Source organism: Malurus melanocephalus, unplaced genomic scaffold (assembly GCF_030028575.1).
Source record: "Malurus melanocephalus ecotype Western Australia unplaced genomic scaffold, MMel_1.1 scaffold_212, whole genome shotgun sequence".
Taxonomy (NCBI): Eukaryota; Metazoa; Chordata; class Aves; order Passeriformes; family Maluridae; genus Malurus; species Malurus melanocephalus.
Window position 1 is genome coordinate 327,649 of NW_026623444.1, and position 19,100 is coordinate 346,748.

Below are 19,100 nucleotides of genomic sequence, written 5' to 3' on the forward strand. Positions count from 1 at the left end.
CTCTGGCACTGAGAAGCCATTCCCTGGCTCCTGTCCCTGCAGCCCTTGCAAATTGTCTCTCTCCATGGTTCCTGTGGGCTCCTTCAGGCCCTGCAAGGCCACAATGAGCTCAGCCCAAAGCTTCTCCTGTCCAGGCTGAACAATCCCAGCTCTCCCAGCCTTTCCTCCCAGCACAGCTGCTCCATCCCTCTGACCATCCTGCTGCCTCCTCTGGGCTCTCTCCAGCAGCTCCACGTCCTYCCTRTGCTGGGCCCCAGGGCTGGASCAGCTCTGCAGGTGGGGTCTCACCTSAGCAATGGGGCWAAATCACCTCCCTCAACCCTCTGCCCAAGCTGCTTTTGATGCAGCCCAGGGTTACAGCTCTGATGTTTATGCACCATCACCAAACTGGTGATCTACCACCTAGACAGATCGAAACAGGGAGAGTTCCATGGTGATGGAGTTTGCTCTCCCATGCAGAAAGTGCTTTCATGTCAGTGGCAGAAGGCTGAAGTTCTGTGAACCCTTCTTAGAGAATACCTGTCTTCATCATGCACTAGACACTTTATTTTACATCTTTACATCATTAAATACCCAAGTGAAGAATTAGCAGGCTTGTAAAACTGTAAAGCCAATCAAATGCATCTAATTTTGGAACTCTAGGGATCTGTGCATTTCTCTGCCCATCCTGGAACAGGCTGTGGTGGTACCAAGTTGAGTGGTATAAAATAAATCAGTTTGAAGACCCCATAAAGAGATTGAGTAGGATGGGATCCTTCTCACTTGGCTGTTCAAAATGTTAGGGCTCCATTTCCAATCCAAGGTGCTGTAATATTGGAACCATCACATCTCTCAAGGCAGAATTCATAGGCCCCAGCAATATCTTTTAATAGAACAACTAATACAGCTGGAAATAAATATTCAAGATTTGAGGCACATTATCCTTTCATCATATCTRAAATAGAAGCAGCAAACTTCAAAGCTAATGCGAGCAGAGAACAATTGTTCAGAGTTTAGATATGTTAATCAGACCATTTTATACAGAAGATGGTACYTGTGGAGTACACAAGAGATATTACTGAGGAAAGGAATGATAAAGAAGTTACCTTGTACTGCAAGAAAGAGAAACATGTTCAGAGGGGGACACGCATCATCTGCACACCCCTGTACCCAACAACTGGAGATGAAAATTGCTCCAAAAAGCCATCTATTCCCTTCTAAGGTGGGTTGGATGAGTTACCCCCTGGAGGAGCACGTCAMCCCCTCTCTGCTGACTCCAGCAAAAGCTTGAACTATCAGCTGCGAGTTGCCACCTTGCCTTTTGCAGGGAACCAAAGCTTCTCCTGACAAATCCCCCCCCCCCAGTGAGCAGAACCCCAAAGAGGTCACATGCCAATTGTGTCAGTAATTAGCCCTGCAGAGCCCTGGCTGGCTCTGAGCAGCTGCCACGGTACCTTTGGCCAGCGGCTCCACGGTGATGATCTCGCTGCTGTTGCCTCTGCCCGCAGCCGTCACGGCCACCACCCACACGCTGTACTGGCGATTCCGGCTCAGGTTGGGGATTCTGTAGGAAAATGAGTCGGGAGAGGCTTCAAACTCGCTGATCACCTGTGGTGGGAGAGACAAATGTTTCCAGGCTAAAATAAGCAGTATTTGGAGAAAGTGTGAGTGCTACAAAGCCTGTTACTTCAGGGCTCTTCGGATGAGTGTCAATTGCTCCAAACAGATGGCAGATGGCAACAAACAGAGCAGACACAGTAACTTGTTGCAATCCATTCATATTCAGTGAATTTGTGCCCGTGTCTTGTTTACAGATTGGTTTTATTCAGATTAGGACTTTCATGTGCCATTTATTTTTACAGGGTTGGGTAAACAATGAAAGTGAACAAATATGGCTAAATTTTACCATCAGTAGTTCTGACAGACTCAGCGCTACACAAAGATTTCCCAATGGAGGATTCAGTTCTGCATCTGCTGTGAAATCTGGAGTTTACTATTTTTGTCACCTAGAACCTTTGCTGTTCCTCATTCCTGGGTTTTGGTGGCTTATCCCTTCAGCGGTGGAGCGAACCGAGGAATAAAACCGCGTTCTGCAGCAGACTGTGCAAACTTCTAGCTCTGTTTAATCACGAAATTACTTCCATTCAAAGACTCCCAGCTGAAGGTCATCTCAGCCAGTTGGCTGCATTAGCAGGGAAGGACAAGTGCTGGAAGAAATGCCAGTTCAGTGTCTCCTCTGTCACTCAAGCGCCTCAGCCCAAGGGCTGCAGCGGAGCCAACCAGCTGCTCTGCAGTCCCTGCTCATCCRCGAGAGGTTCTGCATCCTGCTCCAAGCAGCCTGTGCAGGAAAAGGTGTGGAGGAACTATAAACCCTTCCAGAAGGCTTTGTGAACCTCCACACATCCTCCCCAGGAAGTCTGAGAAGGGAAAGCTCAACCCTGAACAGCGTTAACAGCTCTCAATATCGCCACTTTTATTTCTGACACGGGCCTTGTGATGCCTGCACGGAAAAATAGAGGGGTAATGAACCATTGGGATGAATAATACTCACTTCCCTGTGCAGTGCTGAGCCTGGTAACGGCTAACTAACACCAGGCTAAAAATAATTAGGAGGTTAATGACGTAGAAAAGAAGATTTTAGCAGGAATCAGCATTAAAAATAATGCATCAATGTAATCTAAACTTGGTTGGGACTGACAAAAAGTGTGCAAGGAAACTCTTTGATGTACAAATATCTGCTTGTGGTAAAGGCCAATTCCCCCTGATTAGCATTTCAAAAGGCACATTGACCTGAAAACATTGGAATATGTAGTCCTTCAAAGTGAATTCAAAATAAATAAGAGATATTTCTGAGATATCATTGAACACCTCTCCATGTGGWGTGGCAGACAGTTTTAGCAGCTGAATGGGTCACTGCACTCCTCTGTTCTGGAGCTGGCATCTCCTACAGCCAGGGGAAGAGAGGAATTATCTCCTCTCACATCTGAAATCTGGAGTGAAGACATCTGTATCCAAGCCAGATGCCTTGACTCCCTTCAGAGACCATGCAAAGGCTGCTATAAGAACACATTCTGACTTTTTCCATGGAGACTGGCTTTYCTGGGAAGGCTGGCTTGCTCCAGCTGAGTTTCCCCAAGCTCAGAACATGCCCAAAGGGGGACCTTGCCATATTTTCTATCCCAGCTTGTTGCCCCTTTGCTTGTCAAAATGCCAAGATAGTTTGTCCCATTTAGCCAGCCTTTGCCTGGGCTCCCACTTCTGATATGAAGAGGTCAGCGTAGCCAGACACCTTTATTATTATGTGAAATATTGCAGCAGGTTTTGAGAACTGTCTGCCTTGACATTTACACAAGAATATTGGACAAAYGCCCGTAGCTTGACGGGCTGGATCTTTCTGAGGTCATACATAAAAATTAATGTATTGATCATGGCACAGGAGGCTGAAATTTAATATTCATGAGGCAGCGTTTCCTATGGGTAATTTGAAAGTCAAACAGGCCAGGCTGTCTCTGGCATTCAGGCTCCACTCATTAATGCAGTTACCTAGCACAGGTTCCTTCTAAAACACCTACAGATATGRGACATGGATACAGCATTTAGGAGCAGCTAAACATCACAGAATTCCTTATTGCTAACTTTCATCCCAGCAACCATCTGTTCTTTCTCACTGGAACTTCAGAGATGGACAAATAGCAAAATTTTATGCTCTAAAGCTCATAAAATGCCTTGCTTTCAATTCCTTTCTTCTCCCAACATCATTCACACATTTCCATCTGTGGCTATTTCAAATGTAAAATCAATTATTCTCAGAATTAATTAATTAATGTGGTAAATGCATCTCCACTAAATTAACGACTCTCATTTTCCTAAAACAAACTACTATAGCAAAAGATTTTTGTTTCTAACTGGTTARCATCCATCTTGTGTTTCCTCAGCTCACATTCCCTTTTAAACACTTGGGGATGCTTCAGTGACAAAGAATCGATTTTACTTTAAACTTTTGCCTGTCATTTCAATTAGCTGAACATGCCAGAGACTTTGATTACACAAGAAGAAAAAAAGGCAGCTTTGTCAGCAAAGAGAAGATTAAACAATTGAAATGAGAATTATTTTAAAGGAATGTCACCTTGTCATATATTGGCCTGTGCATGTGCCAGTATAAAACATAAAGTGCTGTTCAATCTTAGAAGCAGTAACATGCTTGCTCAAGGGATTTTTTTCCTAACTGCTATTTTTCTTCAGCTTACAGAGGATGGGTTAATTTTTCTTCTGTCTTTAGCTCATTGTCTAAGTACAGACAGAGATCAGTCTCTGAAAAGCCAGAAAGGGTTGTGAAGAGTAAAATGAAATCAGTCCTTTATCAGGATGCAGTCAATCTACGTCCCAAACCAGGCAATGGCAAGAGATGCCGAGGAACAACCAGTGCAGGGAACATCATTTTCCTCTGCAGCTTCAGCCCTGATGGTGTGCATTCCTTCACACACTTTGAAGCAGCGTGCCACCTCCTGGCATTTCTGACTCTTTTAAAGCACAATTTAATAGGTAATGTACACAAACTCTGATTCCTCTGGCTTCTATTTTTGATTCTTTCTTCCATTTTTTGTTTYGTTTGTTGTGGTCTTTTTAACACAACCTGGGTAAAATTCAAAACAGTGTTATAGAAAAAAATTCTAACAGTTTTCCAAGCATTCAGGGAATTTCCCAAGCAGGGAGTTCAGACAACAGACAGCATTTCTGTGGGCTGAAAGGTTATTTAGTGAAAGGAAGCCTGCACCTTGCTTACAACTTGTTCTACACAACTTCTGATAAGTGAGCTACAGATCTCCATCTCCTCATTCTCTGCAAGCTGCAGGAAACCTGGAAGTGAACTGGGAAAGCCACATGGAGATTTTAAGGATGTGAGTGAAAAACAGGAAACATCCCAGGCTTGTGCTGTGAGATAAGAGCATAGACAAGTTGGTTACCTGTGCTTTGGCTGGCTCATCCTGAAAAGAAATACAAATATATATCCTACCTGGAGTGGGATGTGTGTTTTCCCTACAATTTTAGGTAAAAAATACAGCATCATCTAAAGGCAGACCTTGAAGGACTCCAAGAGATCACCTGAGTCTTACTTCTTTAAACCAGGCTCACCTGTGTCTGTACAATTTCAAACAGATGTTTCTCCAACTCGGTTTTGAAGACTTACAATAAAAGGAGATTTTGCAACTCCCTAGGCTACACAGCCTACTCCATCGCTTAACTAATCTCACGATTAGAAATCGTTTTTTTTTTAATCTAGCTTGAGTTTCCTGCTGCAGTTTCAACCCATAGCTTCTTTTCCAGTCCATTAGGAGCATGAAGAATAGATTATTACCTTGATCTTTGCACCAGTCTTTAATCTACATGAAGTTTTATCGTTCCTTTCCCCACCAGTGCCCTTATCTTTTTACAACTAAATAACTCTGGTGCTTTCAACATTGTCCAGAAAACCCATTTTCTCTATCAGTTTCTCTAATAATATCTGCTGTTATCCCTCAGACTGTCTAAAGATGGTCCATAGCTTTCTCACAGTTTCCAAACCTGTATTCAACAATTCCATGATTGGAATGATTCTCATTTGGCTTTTTCATGACAGGATTATAAAAGCTGTTAATGTTCATCTTGGGAGGTGCAATAACCTCAAAACCCTCTTCTGAAGAATCAAGACAATTGCTCTCTACCCAGTACTTCTGCAGCTGGTTATTCAGTGCCCATTTTCTTGCTAAATTTTATCCAACTTTTTCCAGACCTATTTCCCAGTTCATCAAGACCTGCYTGAATCCTGTCTCCTGTGTACATGCAATCCCTCCCAGCCTTACATCTCCTGCTAATTTAACAGGCAGCCTCTCTATTTCATTACCCAGGTCAGTAATGGAACCACTGAACACAAGTGGGCTCAGGAGACACAGTCAGGCTGCTCCCTCCTGCCCACAACCACGAGCCACTGATTTTGCAGCCTTCCAGAGAACAGCAGAGTTTGTTTTATCTGGCCTGAGTTAAATCAGTGAAATGATGTTTGCATAGCTGGGTTTCTCTCAGCAAACATCCCTCCCCCGGGCTCATCTCCACTGATTAATGGGAGAGGGCCAGGCAGAGAGTTGAATGCTCCATCCCAACAACCCACACTGATTTTTTAACTTGATGTCTAGCTCAGCTTTCTGCTGCTCTAAATGGCTCTTTGCAAAACAAATCTGCTATGGAGGGGCTYATGCTAGGCAGTGCAGGCTGACAGCTCAGGGCCAGGAGCTGCTCCTTGGGCCCTGTTTAATCACAGGTACACACGAGGTCTAGAACAAGCACTGTGATTTACGTTATCATTAATGATTAAAGACAGTCTTCAGTTCTATWTGGTAAAACCACAAAGATCTACATCTTTTTGCATAACTCCATCACAGAATTGTCCACCCTGCCCCACCTCAGGCATTTGCTGCTCCTGGAAACCACAGAATCATCAAGGCTGGAAGATAATTTCAAGAACAGCCAGTCCCACCATCACCCAGCAGCAGCAGCTTCACCCCAAAGCTGTCCCCAAGGGCCACATCCAGACTCCTCCTGAGCACTCCCAGAGACAGGGACTGCACCCCCTCCCTGGGCAGCTCATTCCAAGGCCTGACCACTCTTTCAGTGAAATTTTAATTTCTGATTTCTAATCTGAATCTCCTCAGGTACAACTTCAGGCCATTTCTGCTCATCCTTTCCCTTGGGACACAGCAGAAAAGACTACCCTGCTCCCACCTACAACATCTGGTCAGGGACTTGTGCCAAGCAATGAGGTCCCTCCTGAGCCTTCTTTTCTCCAGACTAAACACCTCCAGCTCCCTCAGCTGCTCCTCACAGGATGTATTTTACAGACCCTACACCAGTTCTGTTGCCCTTGTTTAGACACACTCCAGCCCCTCAAATTCCTATTTGAAGTGAGGGGCCCAGAACTGAACACAGAACTTGAGGGGCAGATCATTGTTATGTTTCATTAAAAAAAACCAAACCAACATGTTTTAGAGCCTCCTGGACTAAYAAGTTACCAGCAATGGGGGTACAATGAGTTGTTTCTACCCGAAAGAAAACGGGGGTAATACAGAATCCATACATCTGTGTATTTATAGAGAATGAACTTCAAGTTCTGCATCCCTGAGCAGAGCAGGCATCACTGATGTGCCCTCGCAGTGAACTCCCTGAAGATGTGAAAGCCTGCCCGAGGTCACGAATTGTACTTTTCTTGAGGACTGCTGCCTTTTGCCTTCCTTTCACAGATGGACTCAGAGCTCCAAATGACCACCAGCCCTGGACCACGGATCCAGTGAGACTTTCGGCTGCCACTTTGGTCTAAGAATTGTTTCTGTTCATCTGTTGGCTCATGATTTAAAATATGGCATCTGTTTTTCACTCAGCATTGTTAAAGGTAACTGTTGGACACAGAAGCTGTGCACAAAGTGAATGCARCTGCCATATAACATTAGGCCTTTTTATTTTTCTCCTTAAGTGAGGAACTGAAATATTAGAAAGCTTCAGACAGGAATTTTGGGAAGAACATAGGCAGATTCATGACTTCTCACTGTCAGGAAAATCCTGCAAATCCACAGAATCAGCAAATCACAGAATCAAAAAAGTTGAAAATTACCTCCCRGAGCATCAAGCCCAACCTGTGACCAATTCTCACCTTGTCCTCAGCCCAGAGCACTCAGTGTCACCTCCAGCCCTTCCTGGGRCACCTCCAGGGATAGGGACTCCAAAGCTCCCTGGGCAGCCCCTGCCAAGGCCTGAGCACCCTTTCTGTGAAGAAATTCTTCCTGATGTCCAACCTGACCCTTCCCTGGTGCAGTTCCAGACCATTTCCTCCTGTCCTGGCAGCAGAGCCTGCCCCCACCTGGCTGGCCCCTCCTGTCAGGGAACTGTGGAGAGCCAGACAATTCTCTCTGAGCTTCTTTTTCTCCAGGATAAACACACCCAGCTCCCTCAGCTGCCCCTGAATTCTCATTTCCAGGAATTACACCTGAAAGAAAACTCACAGTCTGGATTTCAAGGCAGCCCATTTAGGGTCCACCATCTGCCTGTCCCTTTGGAGCATCTCCTGGAGAGTCCATGAGCTCGGTGGTATCACGGGCTGGTGACCACRCGAAGGTCAGGACACCAAGGACTTATTGTCAGGCTGTATTGATATCCCTGGGTGTGAGACGAGCTCGTGAGACAAGAAGGGAGGTTTATGAAAAAATCAATATCAAATTTGTTTTGGTAAGGCTTTACAAGGAGACCTTTTAAAAATCATATAAAGCAGCACATCATCAGAATCAATTTATACTCTGTCACAGCCCTCCCGAGGTCTGCTCCATGACGAGAATAAGGTAGGCAAAAATGTAAAGTTGACAAAGCAATTAAAATAATGAATGCACCATGCTTGGGAGCTGGCACCAAAGATGTGAAATAACTACGAAAAGGCTAAAAATAGAACATGTGGTATATTAAAGAAGACACATTTTAAATACCATCCAATATAAGGTTTTAAAATAACTCCCAAAAGAAGGGCTATTGCTATGCTAAATAAAGCACATAAGAATTAATAAGCATAAATATCTTCATGCTGTAAAAAGTGCTATATAGATACAGTGATAAATACTGCTTGTAAAACACAAATCAATGAACATATATTTAAAATTCAACCTTACAGATTCTGCTGACTCTAAATAAACTTCTGTTCAACACTAACTTYATCTACTTAGCCAATCTCTGCCAGCTACTTCTCTTTCTCCAAGAGATCTTCAGCATACTTTTTATCACTGAAAGTTCCACGGTATGTAACAACAAATCATTTGTGGCTTATAATTGTTTCAACTCTATTTTCCAAAGTTTMTTTTTATTCAAGTCTTTAATCTGGAAATGAGCACCAGAGTGTGATATGAACCCAAAGTTAGAATTTGGACAGATCCTATGAAAAACCAAGACAAAAAACTTGTCTTTGCCTGAAAGAATTGAGTGGAAAATACCTGGATGGTAGGAATTTATGCCAGCTAAATGTTTAAAGTTCTTGTTTAACATAATTATATATACATCCACATCTAGTTTATGTTGCAGATTATCTGATTTAAGATTACCAGGCATACTTTCTTTASAGTAAACAAAGAGGAGGGAAGCTTTGAAATGGAGATTTATCCAGCATCTTCCAAACATCTAGCTTCTTTCCTTTAAAAAAAAAAAGAAAGCCTTGATGACCCCAGAGTAAGTATTATTCTCCATTTGAGGCATCTGAAATCAGATGAATCAAATCCCATCTTGAGTCTACAAATTACAGATAGAGAGTGGAAATTATTTTCTTTTTCCACAGGGCAACCCCAGTCTCCTGTGTATGCTGGTCAAGTCACGTATTTTATTTTCCCCCAGTGGGTTTAAATAAAAGCAAAAAAAATGAAGCAAATATAAAAGTTTAACAGGTTTAAGAGCATTTTTCTTGAAGTAAAATAAGCAAACCAAAAAGACTGGTAACTGTCTGCCTCAGATGTTGGTCAGTTTCCAGTATCGATTATGCTTTCAAGTAAATTGACTTGGGTTTTGCCCAACTATAAGATTATTTCCTTCTTCTCCATCACTACTTCTCACCTCTTCATCTACCACCAATTCCAAACCCAGCTGTTTCACAGAAATATTTCCAGGCCAAGATGAATCTTTGCTGGGCTTTGAGCCTTTGGGTCTTTCTGAATCCTTTGGAGAAGTCCAGAAATGTAGGTTACAGTTTTCAAAGGTTCTTTCCAACACAGCTACCTGGGGCTGACTGTAGGGTTTGCACGATGAGATCATTTTTAACTATCATCCCTATTTCAGCATTGGGGTCTGCTTAGTGTTCTGGTTCCTCACCCAGCTGATTCAGCTGATCCTCTTTATCATCTGGGATCTTTGCAGGAATATTCTCACTCCATTTATCTGGTTCATCTGGTTTCCTCTCCTTCCAGTTTTTATGCTCCTGGTCCTTTGGGACCTCAGTCAAGGTGGGTTTAAGGGACAAATCATCTCTAACCAGAATCCCACAGCCAAGCAACCGTTTTTGCTCAACCAACATTTCAAAACCACAGTCAGGATGAAAGACCACAGAATAAACAGGGTCTTCTTATTAGAAAAGGAGGGTTTAAAATATGTGCCTTTATATTTTGCAAGCTTCTTGTCACATTTGCCAATCTTTGGATATTTGTGCTAGAAACTGAGATTTAGAGCAGAGAAAACACAGACCAATAACATCATTTGGGTGTCAATGAACAGTATGGCATCATCCAATCAGAAACACCCCTATTAAAGTCTATATTGACTTATTGATTAGAAAAGTGTAGTCATTATGGTTGTTGTTGCTGTTGGGGTTTTGTTGATTTGCTGATCTCTCACTCACTAATAGGAGCAAACACATTAAACACTATTTTCCTGCTGTTTCCAGCAAAGCRGGACATTAATTTGTGCATCAGTCTCAGCTTTGTCCATAGAAAGCCTGGAAATTAATGGAAAGGAGTCATGTAGACAGAACTGCCCTATAAAAAGATAATAAATAGAGACTGTGCATCTTTCTCAGTGATTTCCCTTTTCTAGAGAGTCAGTTGGTTCTTGTTTTTCCTCCACTCACATGGAACTCACTGAAGAGGTGAAATAAGATGACCTCACTCCCCCTCTCCGATTTCCTGATAGCAAAAGCTAAAAGCAGAACCTGTTTGTGAGACTGCATAGAAAGTGTTCAGATGGGAAAGACAAACAGTCCTGCCAGTGGCCTAAAATGTCACTTGAGTTTTATTGCAGCCTTTAACTTATGAGACACTTTAGTGTCWATTTAATGTGTCTCTTTTCCTCCCTGAGATGCATATTAACTCTATTGGTTTCACTGGCTGTGTCCATATTTTAACCAAATTTTCCATTCTGAAACTGCTATATAATAACAGAATTGAGCTTGGAAGATTCTTCTGGAGGTCACTCAGTCTAACTGCCTTCTCAAAGCAAGTTTATTTGCATCAAGTAGCTCAGGAACATGTCTAGTGAAATCTTGAAGGCTTCCATGAATGAAGATCCCACAGTCTGGGCCCCAGTTTCAATATTTGTCCAGGATTTCATGGTAATATTTTCCCCCAGCTGATCAGAATTTCCCATATCAAAAATTCCCTGTCCTTGTACATAGGCTCTTATGTCATCCCTTCCTGCACCAGGAAATCCTGCTTCTCAGCCTTCCTTCTCCTACCCTCAGCACACACCGTGCTTCTTTAGGAGATGTTTCTTACCTGTCTGAGATCCAGGTTTCCCAGGCTGGCTAACAATTGCATTCTACATGTCACAGTGACCTTCTCCAGACACTTTCTGCCTAAATCTTATTTAAACTAAATTGTATTTAATCTAAATTTTATTGAATCAAATCCTGCTGTTTCTTTCTTAAGCATTGTACTGACCTAAATGCAACAACAATCTGGCAGTGTTTGGTTTTTGGGAGGTCTCTAAAAAGTTTTTGTGCTTTTTTCTTTATAAAACCCCCAAATCTCTTTTTCTGTTGCACTTTGAAAAGCCCTTCAACACACATCTACAGCCTGAGGCAGCAGGTGSTGGGGCAGCCTCCAGAGGCTGCAGAACAAGGTCGGAACAGAACCACCCTAATTTTTATTGTAGGATTCAAACTGTGTTCCATGTCTGTGGCACCACAGGGAAAAATCCCACTGCCAGGATGGGATAGCATTGACAGCACTGCCTGTTCCTGCCCTGAGGCCTGGGCACCATGAGTGCAAAGTCATCCTGTTGGTAAGATGGGAATGACAACACACTTAAAAGGAATCTGGCCATCATGGGACTAATACAGGTGGTCTTGAGAAGCCAGATCCTACAAAGAGTTGGATATGGATGTGGGAGGAAGTGGGCAGAAGCAGGACTGTTGGCTATGAATTAGCACAAAGGGTATTTTTTCTAACTTAAATTCTGGCATGTTCTGTTTCTTATATTTGAAGAATGAAGGACCCACTAAGTCTTATATTTCTGTATTTTTCCTACACTTTCAGAATACAAAAGAGAAAGTTTTGCCTAATTATGCCTGCAGAATACTACAGACACAACAATTAAACAGTGTGAAATTGGATCCTCGCTTGCCCTTTATCTTGGCCAGAGAATAGACTGCAGAGGAGAATCTTTTCAATTTTTCACACATTAATTATATTTGTGGTTTGAAACATCTCAGGCAAATACTGTCCTTAGGACTCAAAATATTTAAAGAGGAATTSTTCTTGTTCTATTCAGGGCCAGCAGAAATTTTAACAGTTCCTGCCTTTGCAAAACAAACTGAACAGTGCAAGAGGCAGTAAATCTTCATTTTATAATGGTAGGGTTGTGTAAGGATTGTGTTTGTAATAAAAATACGCACAATACAATCAACAGAGTTAATTATTTTTTCTTGTTGTTGATTTAAACACAAAAGCAGTGTTCTTGTGTAAAGGACTGTCTTGTTAATCTGTCTAAAGCATATTGTATTGACTTGTTCTCAGCAATAAAACACAACCTGCAAAGAATGCAGCCTTCCCATCAGGTTACCTTTAGCCCTGTCCTYTTCTCTTCCTCCTCACTGATGCTTGGAAACTGAGTTTGCCTTTCAGCCTGAATAGCAGACTTTCAGCAAAGTTATTTTGCAGCCAGGACTGTGACTGATGGTTGAAGTTTTTAGGGCTCCATACCTGCAGCTACAGCACTCGCTACTTATGGTGGCAGAGGAGATGATAAAGACACAGGTCTTTTATTTATTSCCCTCCTCACCCTAATTTAAGACCTTTTCCTCTGTCAGCTACTTGTCTCTGCCAGCATTGAATCAAACAAGAACTTCTCTGGATATATTAAGTGCATCTGCACAGCAGTGTTGGCATTTGAGCAGCTCTGCAGCAGCCCTGTTCCTCTGCAAAGCAGCTCTGAATAAAACAGCTTTTTAGCTCACAATCCATTTCAGAATAAAAGATAAAGCATTTTGTTAGAAATAAAGCTGAGGGAATGTGTCCTACATTAAATATGTCCTGAGGGCTTGCATTTATTTAAAGATGCCCAACTTGGCTTCTGGAGATTGAAGCCCCCAGAGTGATCCCTGCCTCACTCTGTACACAGGGCTGATACAGAAGATGTTCCCTGCAAGCCACAGATCCTGCTGATCTGCAGAATGCTGGAACAGGGATTCATTGACAAATTGATACATATTTTACAAATTTATACACACATGTGTGCACATGAATATATGCACACACACACTCCTGCACTCAGGTAACAGCAGGATAATAGAATTACAGAATGGTTTGGGCAGGAAGAGACCTTAAAGATCATCTGCCCTGGGGCCAGGGACACCTTTCAGAGCTATTCATGTACACATCAACAATTAATAAAAAGCACAAACATCTCCAAATGCCTCTGCCTTGGGCTAAAGTATAGTTGTATTATGGTTCATACATATCCCTGCATAACAAACACCACAAAAATACAGCAGTAAAATTCTGTTCAGGCCAAGACCAGCAAAAAAAAACAACCAAACAAATATTCATGTCATTGTCCAACTCTGAGGTGCTCCAAAAGGTATTCTTTCCACAAAATAGGAAGTTTTGCATAAAAAACAACTCCGTATTAGAGAAAAAAAAAATTTTAGCTGAGGATGTTTATTTTCTTGAAGATGTAAATGCAGGAAAAAATGTTACTAGCAAAGCCCCAGGAAGAAGCACTGCAGCTCTGTGCCTGGAAAGTAGCTTGAGAAGGCAGCAGCACCATCTGGTGTTCTCTCAAGTCCCCAGAGAAGTGCCAGTCTCCACTCAGAGCCGTCCTCTAAACTTCGACCTCTTTAACCCACTGAGTGCCATAGAAATGTATGAACTGTGATGAAAAAATCTCCAGCTAGTTTACATTTAAAGGTGGGCTACAGATACTTTSGTTTGCTACCTTTATGGAAGTGATGGATTTAGGACACAGTGATCCCAAAACATTAATCATAGAATCATATGGTGGAAGAGACCTAAAGATCATCTGGTTCCAACCCCCTGCCATGAGGGCAAGGTAATTTCCACAAGCCTGAGGCACTTCTGGAAATTTCTGGAACAATATTTTCCTTGCCTATTAAACCCAAATCACATTTTTTAACTTYGGTGGGAACTCCTGCTTAAAACCAAAATGCAAACCTTGGATAAAATGTAAATCCAAACCTCAGATAGAATAAATAAGCATGCTTTTCAATACACATGAAAATAAATATGCATGGGTATTTTGAAAGAGCAATTGACCTTTGTGTTTAAAGATWGCTGGATTTCTTTGTGACCCAGAAAGGAAGAAAGATAACCTGATATTCAATTCAAATTTCTTCCTGTCACTTTCTCAGCAAGCAATAGCACATAGAGCTAGAGCGGACAAATACTCCAGGCACAAATAAGCCTATTCACAAGCAAATATGTTTGTTTATAAGTCATTATGTTCCTTCACACATGAATACTCCAGCCAWAAAGGCAGGAACTTAGATTAAAACAGAGTATAAAAATACAGCCTCCAACTGCAACAGGGCTCTTGCAGATGGTTCTGAAAAATGGAACTAGATAGATTCTAAACTGACCAAACCTTGAAAAACATTGCACCTCAGCTGTATATTTTGAAGTTGTTTGTAAGCTAGTGCTCTGCAACAGGTTTTAAACAAAAGTTTGAAAGGTGGAATAAACTAAACCCGACTCTCAGTTCTCTCTGTAGTTCCAGGATCTCCCTTTGGCCTTGCCCAGGGTAAGCAAGGGGCAGGAGAGGAAGAGGCAGTGACAACATCAAGGACAGTCATCTGCAAATTCTCAGTACCCAGAGGTGCTGTGGGACTTACTGTGGGGTAGGGGTGAGAGCAGAACACGGTGTATTTCCGGATGATGCCGTTCAGCTTCAGTGGAGGCAGCCAGGACACAAAGACYGTGGAGGCCGAGGCAGCAGCTGCTTTAACTCCAGCAGGAGGACCTGGAACTGGAAAAGCAAAGTGTGTTAGAGTGGCCCAAGGCAGGCAYTGGGTCATGCCAGTGTGCCAGAGGAGTCAGGAGGGAAAGGGCAGAGTGCTGCTTTGGTGGCTGTGTCCCCATGGACTGAGAGGGACACTCTGTGTTAGGGAGCAGGGAAAAGGTTTGGGGACTGTGACCCCATCCTTAAAAAGGGAGGTGATCTTCTTCAGAGGATTCCAAAGCAGAACCTGCCACTGATGGCTAAACTTTTGTGAAGTATCCCCTCCAGCCTACATAGAATCATAGGATGARCCCCAAAATAGTTTGGGTTGGAAGGGAACTTGAATATTATCCAATTCTATCCTCCAGCCGTGGGCGGGGATACYTTTCATTATCCCAGGTTGCTCAGAGCCTCATCCAGCCTGGTGTTGGACACTTYCAGGGAGGGGGCATTGATGCAGAGGATTTCAGCTTCCCTATTTTCATGTCTCTATAACCCTGTAATTCTTTAGTGTTTAACTCCAGACTCCACAGACAGTGCTGAGCTCCTGCTCYCCCATTTTTACACAAAACAATTCCTCTGCAGCCCCAAACTCAAGGACACCTCCCTGTGCCAGGCCCCAAGAGATGGAAACAACAGAGGATTGGGGGGAGCCAACTTGGAGTCAATGACTGCATTGGCTGCAGCTGCAATAGGAGGATTCAGCCCCAATATGCAAATGGACAAAAGTGAGAAAGGGTGAAAAACCCGTGAGCCATTGTCCATTGTGGGTGTGGGACTGCACTGAATGCACCTGAAGGCCCTGCCATAAACAGAACTGCTTTTCATTCTCTGATTTTGCCCAGCCTCTGGCTTAGGTAAGCCTGATTTAGGCATCAGCATCCACTGAGAAACCTGTGCCAGGGCCTTACCACCCTCACAGTAAAGAATTTCTTCCCCAGATCCAACCTAAATTTTCCCTTTTGCATTTTGAACCTAAATGCATGCATGAAAATACTTTGTCTACGGTCACTGAAATTGCCAAACAAGATATTATTACAAATTTCCAGCTCTGAACACATAACCCATGCCAAGCTATTATCAATAACGCACATGTGGATAGTTTAATGGACATCCAGAGCAAAGCTGTGAATTTAATGAAGTGCAGTGTAAAGGAGCAGTTTGCACTGCCTGATGTGACCCAWGGCCAGCAAATGCCACAGTGTGTGAGCAGATCTGCCCACACAGAATCTTCATAATAATCCTCACCCTGCCCCAAACAGCTCAGACCTCTCTCTGCCACTGCACCATGTGAACACATATCTAGTTCTCTAATTACACCAGCTATCTAYATAAGCCATCAAAAATTATCACAGAGAAAGAGGAAAAGAAATCCAAACCTCCTGTCTATAATCTCATGGAAAAGGCTTCAGCTCAGAAATGCTTAAATCTTGCTGTGTAATCTCARCTACATCCCTTTGCAGCCTTGCATTTTGAGAAAGGTTTTAATTTCATGAGCATATGTTGTTTTTCAAACACACATTACATTGTACAATGTTCTCCGGCTTTGGAAACACTCTCTCACTAATGTGCAAAATTGCTAGATTTCTYTTTCCTGCGTGCTGTAATATCACATTACACACAAGCTTGCACTTAAAACAGCAAGGGCTACATTTAACTTCACAATAAATGGGTTTAATATTTCCTGAAAAAACACACCTTGTGACAACATATTTGAAAATATTTTAAAAGCTGTGAAAATAAGTAATTGGAAAGATATTTTAGCACTGCATGTGGTCAATATTCATGTCAAAATATTAAAACAGATATGCTGTATTGATAATTTCTACATATGTTATTAACGACAAACAAAAACATTTCTCTGGAGTCTGTTCTCTGCAGAACTACTCCTTCACGAGGCTTCTAACACTTCTGCCTAATTACAAGTAAAACAACAAAAATCTTAAAATTCCCAATTAAATTGCCATTGCAATTCTTGATGAGCTCTGTTTACTTTCGCAGAAAACAGTTATTTTGCAGTAGAGATACAAAATCCCTTGCCCAGCAAGCTGRTAATTCCTAGATTAATTCTGACTCTTTGTTCTGTCTCCTTTAAGCGAGCAGATATTATGGTGCTACACAACTTTGCCCATAAGGAGAAGCCAGCCAGCCTAGGATCCAAATTTGCTCAGTTTTATGTAAAAATAAAGCRAGGAGACCACCAATTTGATATCTGCTCAGGTGCTCCTGGAATATGAGAGAAAACTGACAGGAACCACTCAGTGCAACGCCTCTGAACGTGCATTTTCTATTTATAGTGTGCTGAGAGGGCTAATTAGGCTCAAGTGAGGACGTCATGATGATAATTACATGTAAACCCAGCCCCTCACTGCAAAGGGGCTAATTCAGTTAGCAGCTCTATCCAAAGCAGAGTAAATATTGATGCTTGACAGCATCCAACTTGTTATTTATCCCCAGCTCATTAGAAATGCTATTTGCTCCTGCTGCTGAAGAGTGAAAGCTGGCTCTCCAGGGTAATTACCTAACCCACAGGAGGATTCCTGCATGGGTAGCAATGTTTTCTGGAAATCACTGCAAATTGATGGATAAGGTTAACGCAATTTATTGTTAAATTAGGGTGTGATCTACAGGGACAGGTTCTGATGGTAATTGGTCATGGCTGTCAACTTTTGAGGGATCAACTCAGGATTCATCTGGCATTTTCCAGTCAATGGGTCTATGTGAGAAACTTTCCTTGTCATCGCTGTGTTGCTGTCTGATGTGAGACCCTCAAAAAGAGGGGACAGAAGGAAAGTCTGGAAGCCATAGTGATGTCTGATGATTTTTGTCTTTTATTTTTATATATGCACCTGGGATCCCATTAAATACTGAGGTAAAACCCTTTTATCTGCTTAACTGTGTCTTTTCTCATAATTAAAAACTGGCCCTCAAGGCAGCAACAGAGCCAAATTTCCAACACAAGGGCACCTCCACTTCATTGAGCTGGAATCAGGCAACAGATTTTGCAGTGATGCAAAAATTATTGTGAATATTCATTTATCAGTCCTCTTTTTGCTGAACTGCTGGGTTGTGCACATGAAAATGGTTGTGTGTCATTGCACTGTGAGTGTGCAAGTGTTTCCACTTCCTTAGCAATAATCCTGCAGAATCTCATCTGGTGCCTTCTAGACCACCCCTGTCCTCTGTCCAGAGGGTGAAGTCATTGGTCAAACCCATCCCCCTGAACCTCAAATGAGTTATTTCAGCATTAACGACAACATTTCATAATAAAATTGGCTCCTTGAGCCTCTGAAGAAGTTGTAGGGCAATGTGGAGCCTGTCTTATCCTGAAGAGGAAAATCCTGAGCCTTGCTGAGCAAACTTCAGATATTTTCCCTCGCTGCCATTGCATCCCCAGCCTTATTGGCTTCATTCATCATGAGGCAGCAGCATCAGGAGATCTGGGCTGTCTCATTGAATTCTCCATGGGATTTAAAGCATTTAAATTATTATTTTTATTTAGCACACTGATTCCCACAAATCCCAGAAAGACAAACTGAATGTACACAATGACACAGTTCCTTTTTTTTTCCCCATGGTCACCAGGGGTAAAATATGGTGAGAAGCCAGAGGACAACCCAGGCTGAGCACAGAGAAGCTGAGGACTGCTTCTAAACAACTTTGCAGCCTTCCAGGGAGCAGATGTGGCAAATTTAAGATCAAAGATGGCCTCATTCTCCAGYTAGCAAGGCTTTGAAAAACACAGAAATAGCATCCTGCTTTCATGTGCAGGAGAACACTTTGTATTCCTGACAGGGCAAGTGAAATGCTAAAGCAGAGCAGGCAATTATCCTGATACGACAGGGCCCAGCAACAGCATTTAGATGTGCCAGATAGTGGGGAGGAGCTCCAGGAACTTTCTCATTCCCCTTTTCATAAGCAGAGAGATTATCACCATTTTTCTTTGCAGTACTGAGCAGTAGGGAGGCAAATGCACAGATTGTGGTGTGTTTAAGAGCGATATCCCAAATAAATCAGAAATCTAAACCCGTTTCTGTAACAGGGTTTTAATTCTGCACAACACAAGACTATTCCAGTGCTGGTTGCACTTAGAAAAATCAAAATAAAATCCTGGCTGCTGCCTGTTTATTCATGTAGATATCACCCCTACAGTGGAAATCCATGCCAGCCAAAACACATCC

At 42.5% G+C, this 19,100-nt stretch overlaps 1 protein-coding gene across 1 annotated transcript in view; it reads right to left on the bottom strand.

Annotated features, from left to right (window-relative positions):
* DSCAM (DS cell adhesion molecule) overlaps positions 1 to 19,100 on the bottom strand; it is a 368,029-nt gene that overhangs the window by 59,264 nt on the left and 289,665 nt on the right. The window contains exons 20-21 of the mRNA XM_057373994.1: positions 14,813 to 14,946; positions 1,434 to 1,587 (exon numbers count right to left, since the gene is read on the bottom strand). Coding sequence (XP_057229977.1) covers positions 1,434 to 1,587; positions 14,813 to 14,946 — 288 coding nt within the window. The remainder of the gene's footprint in view (positions 1 to 1,433; positions 1,588 to 14,812; positions 14,947 to 19,100) is intronic.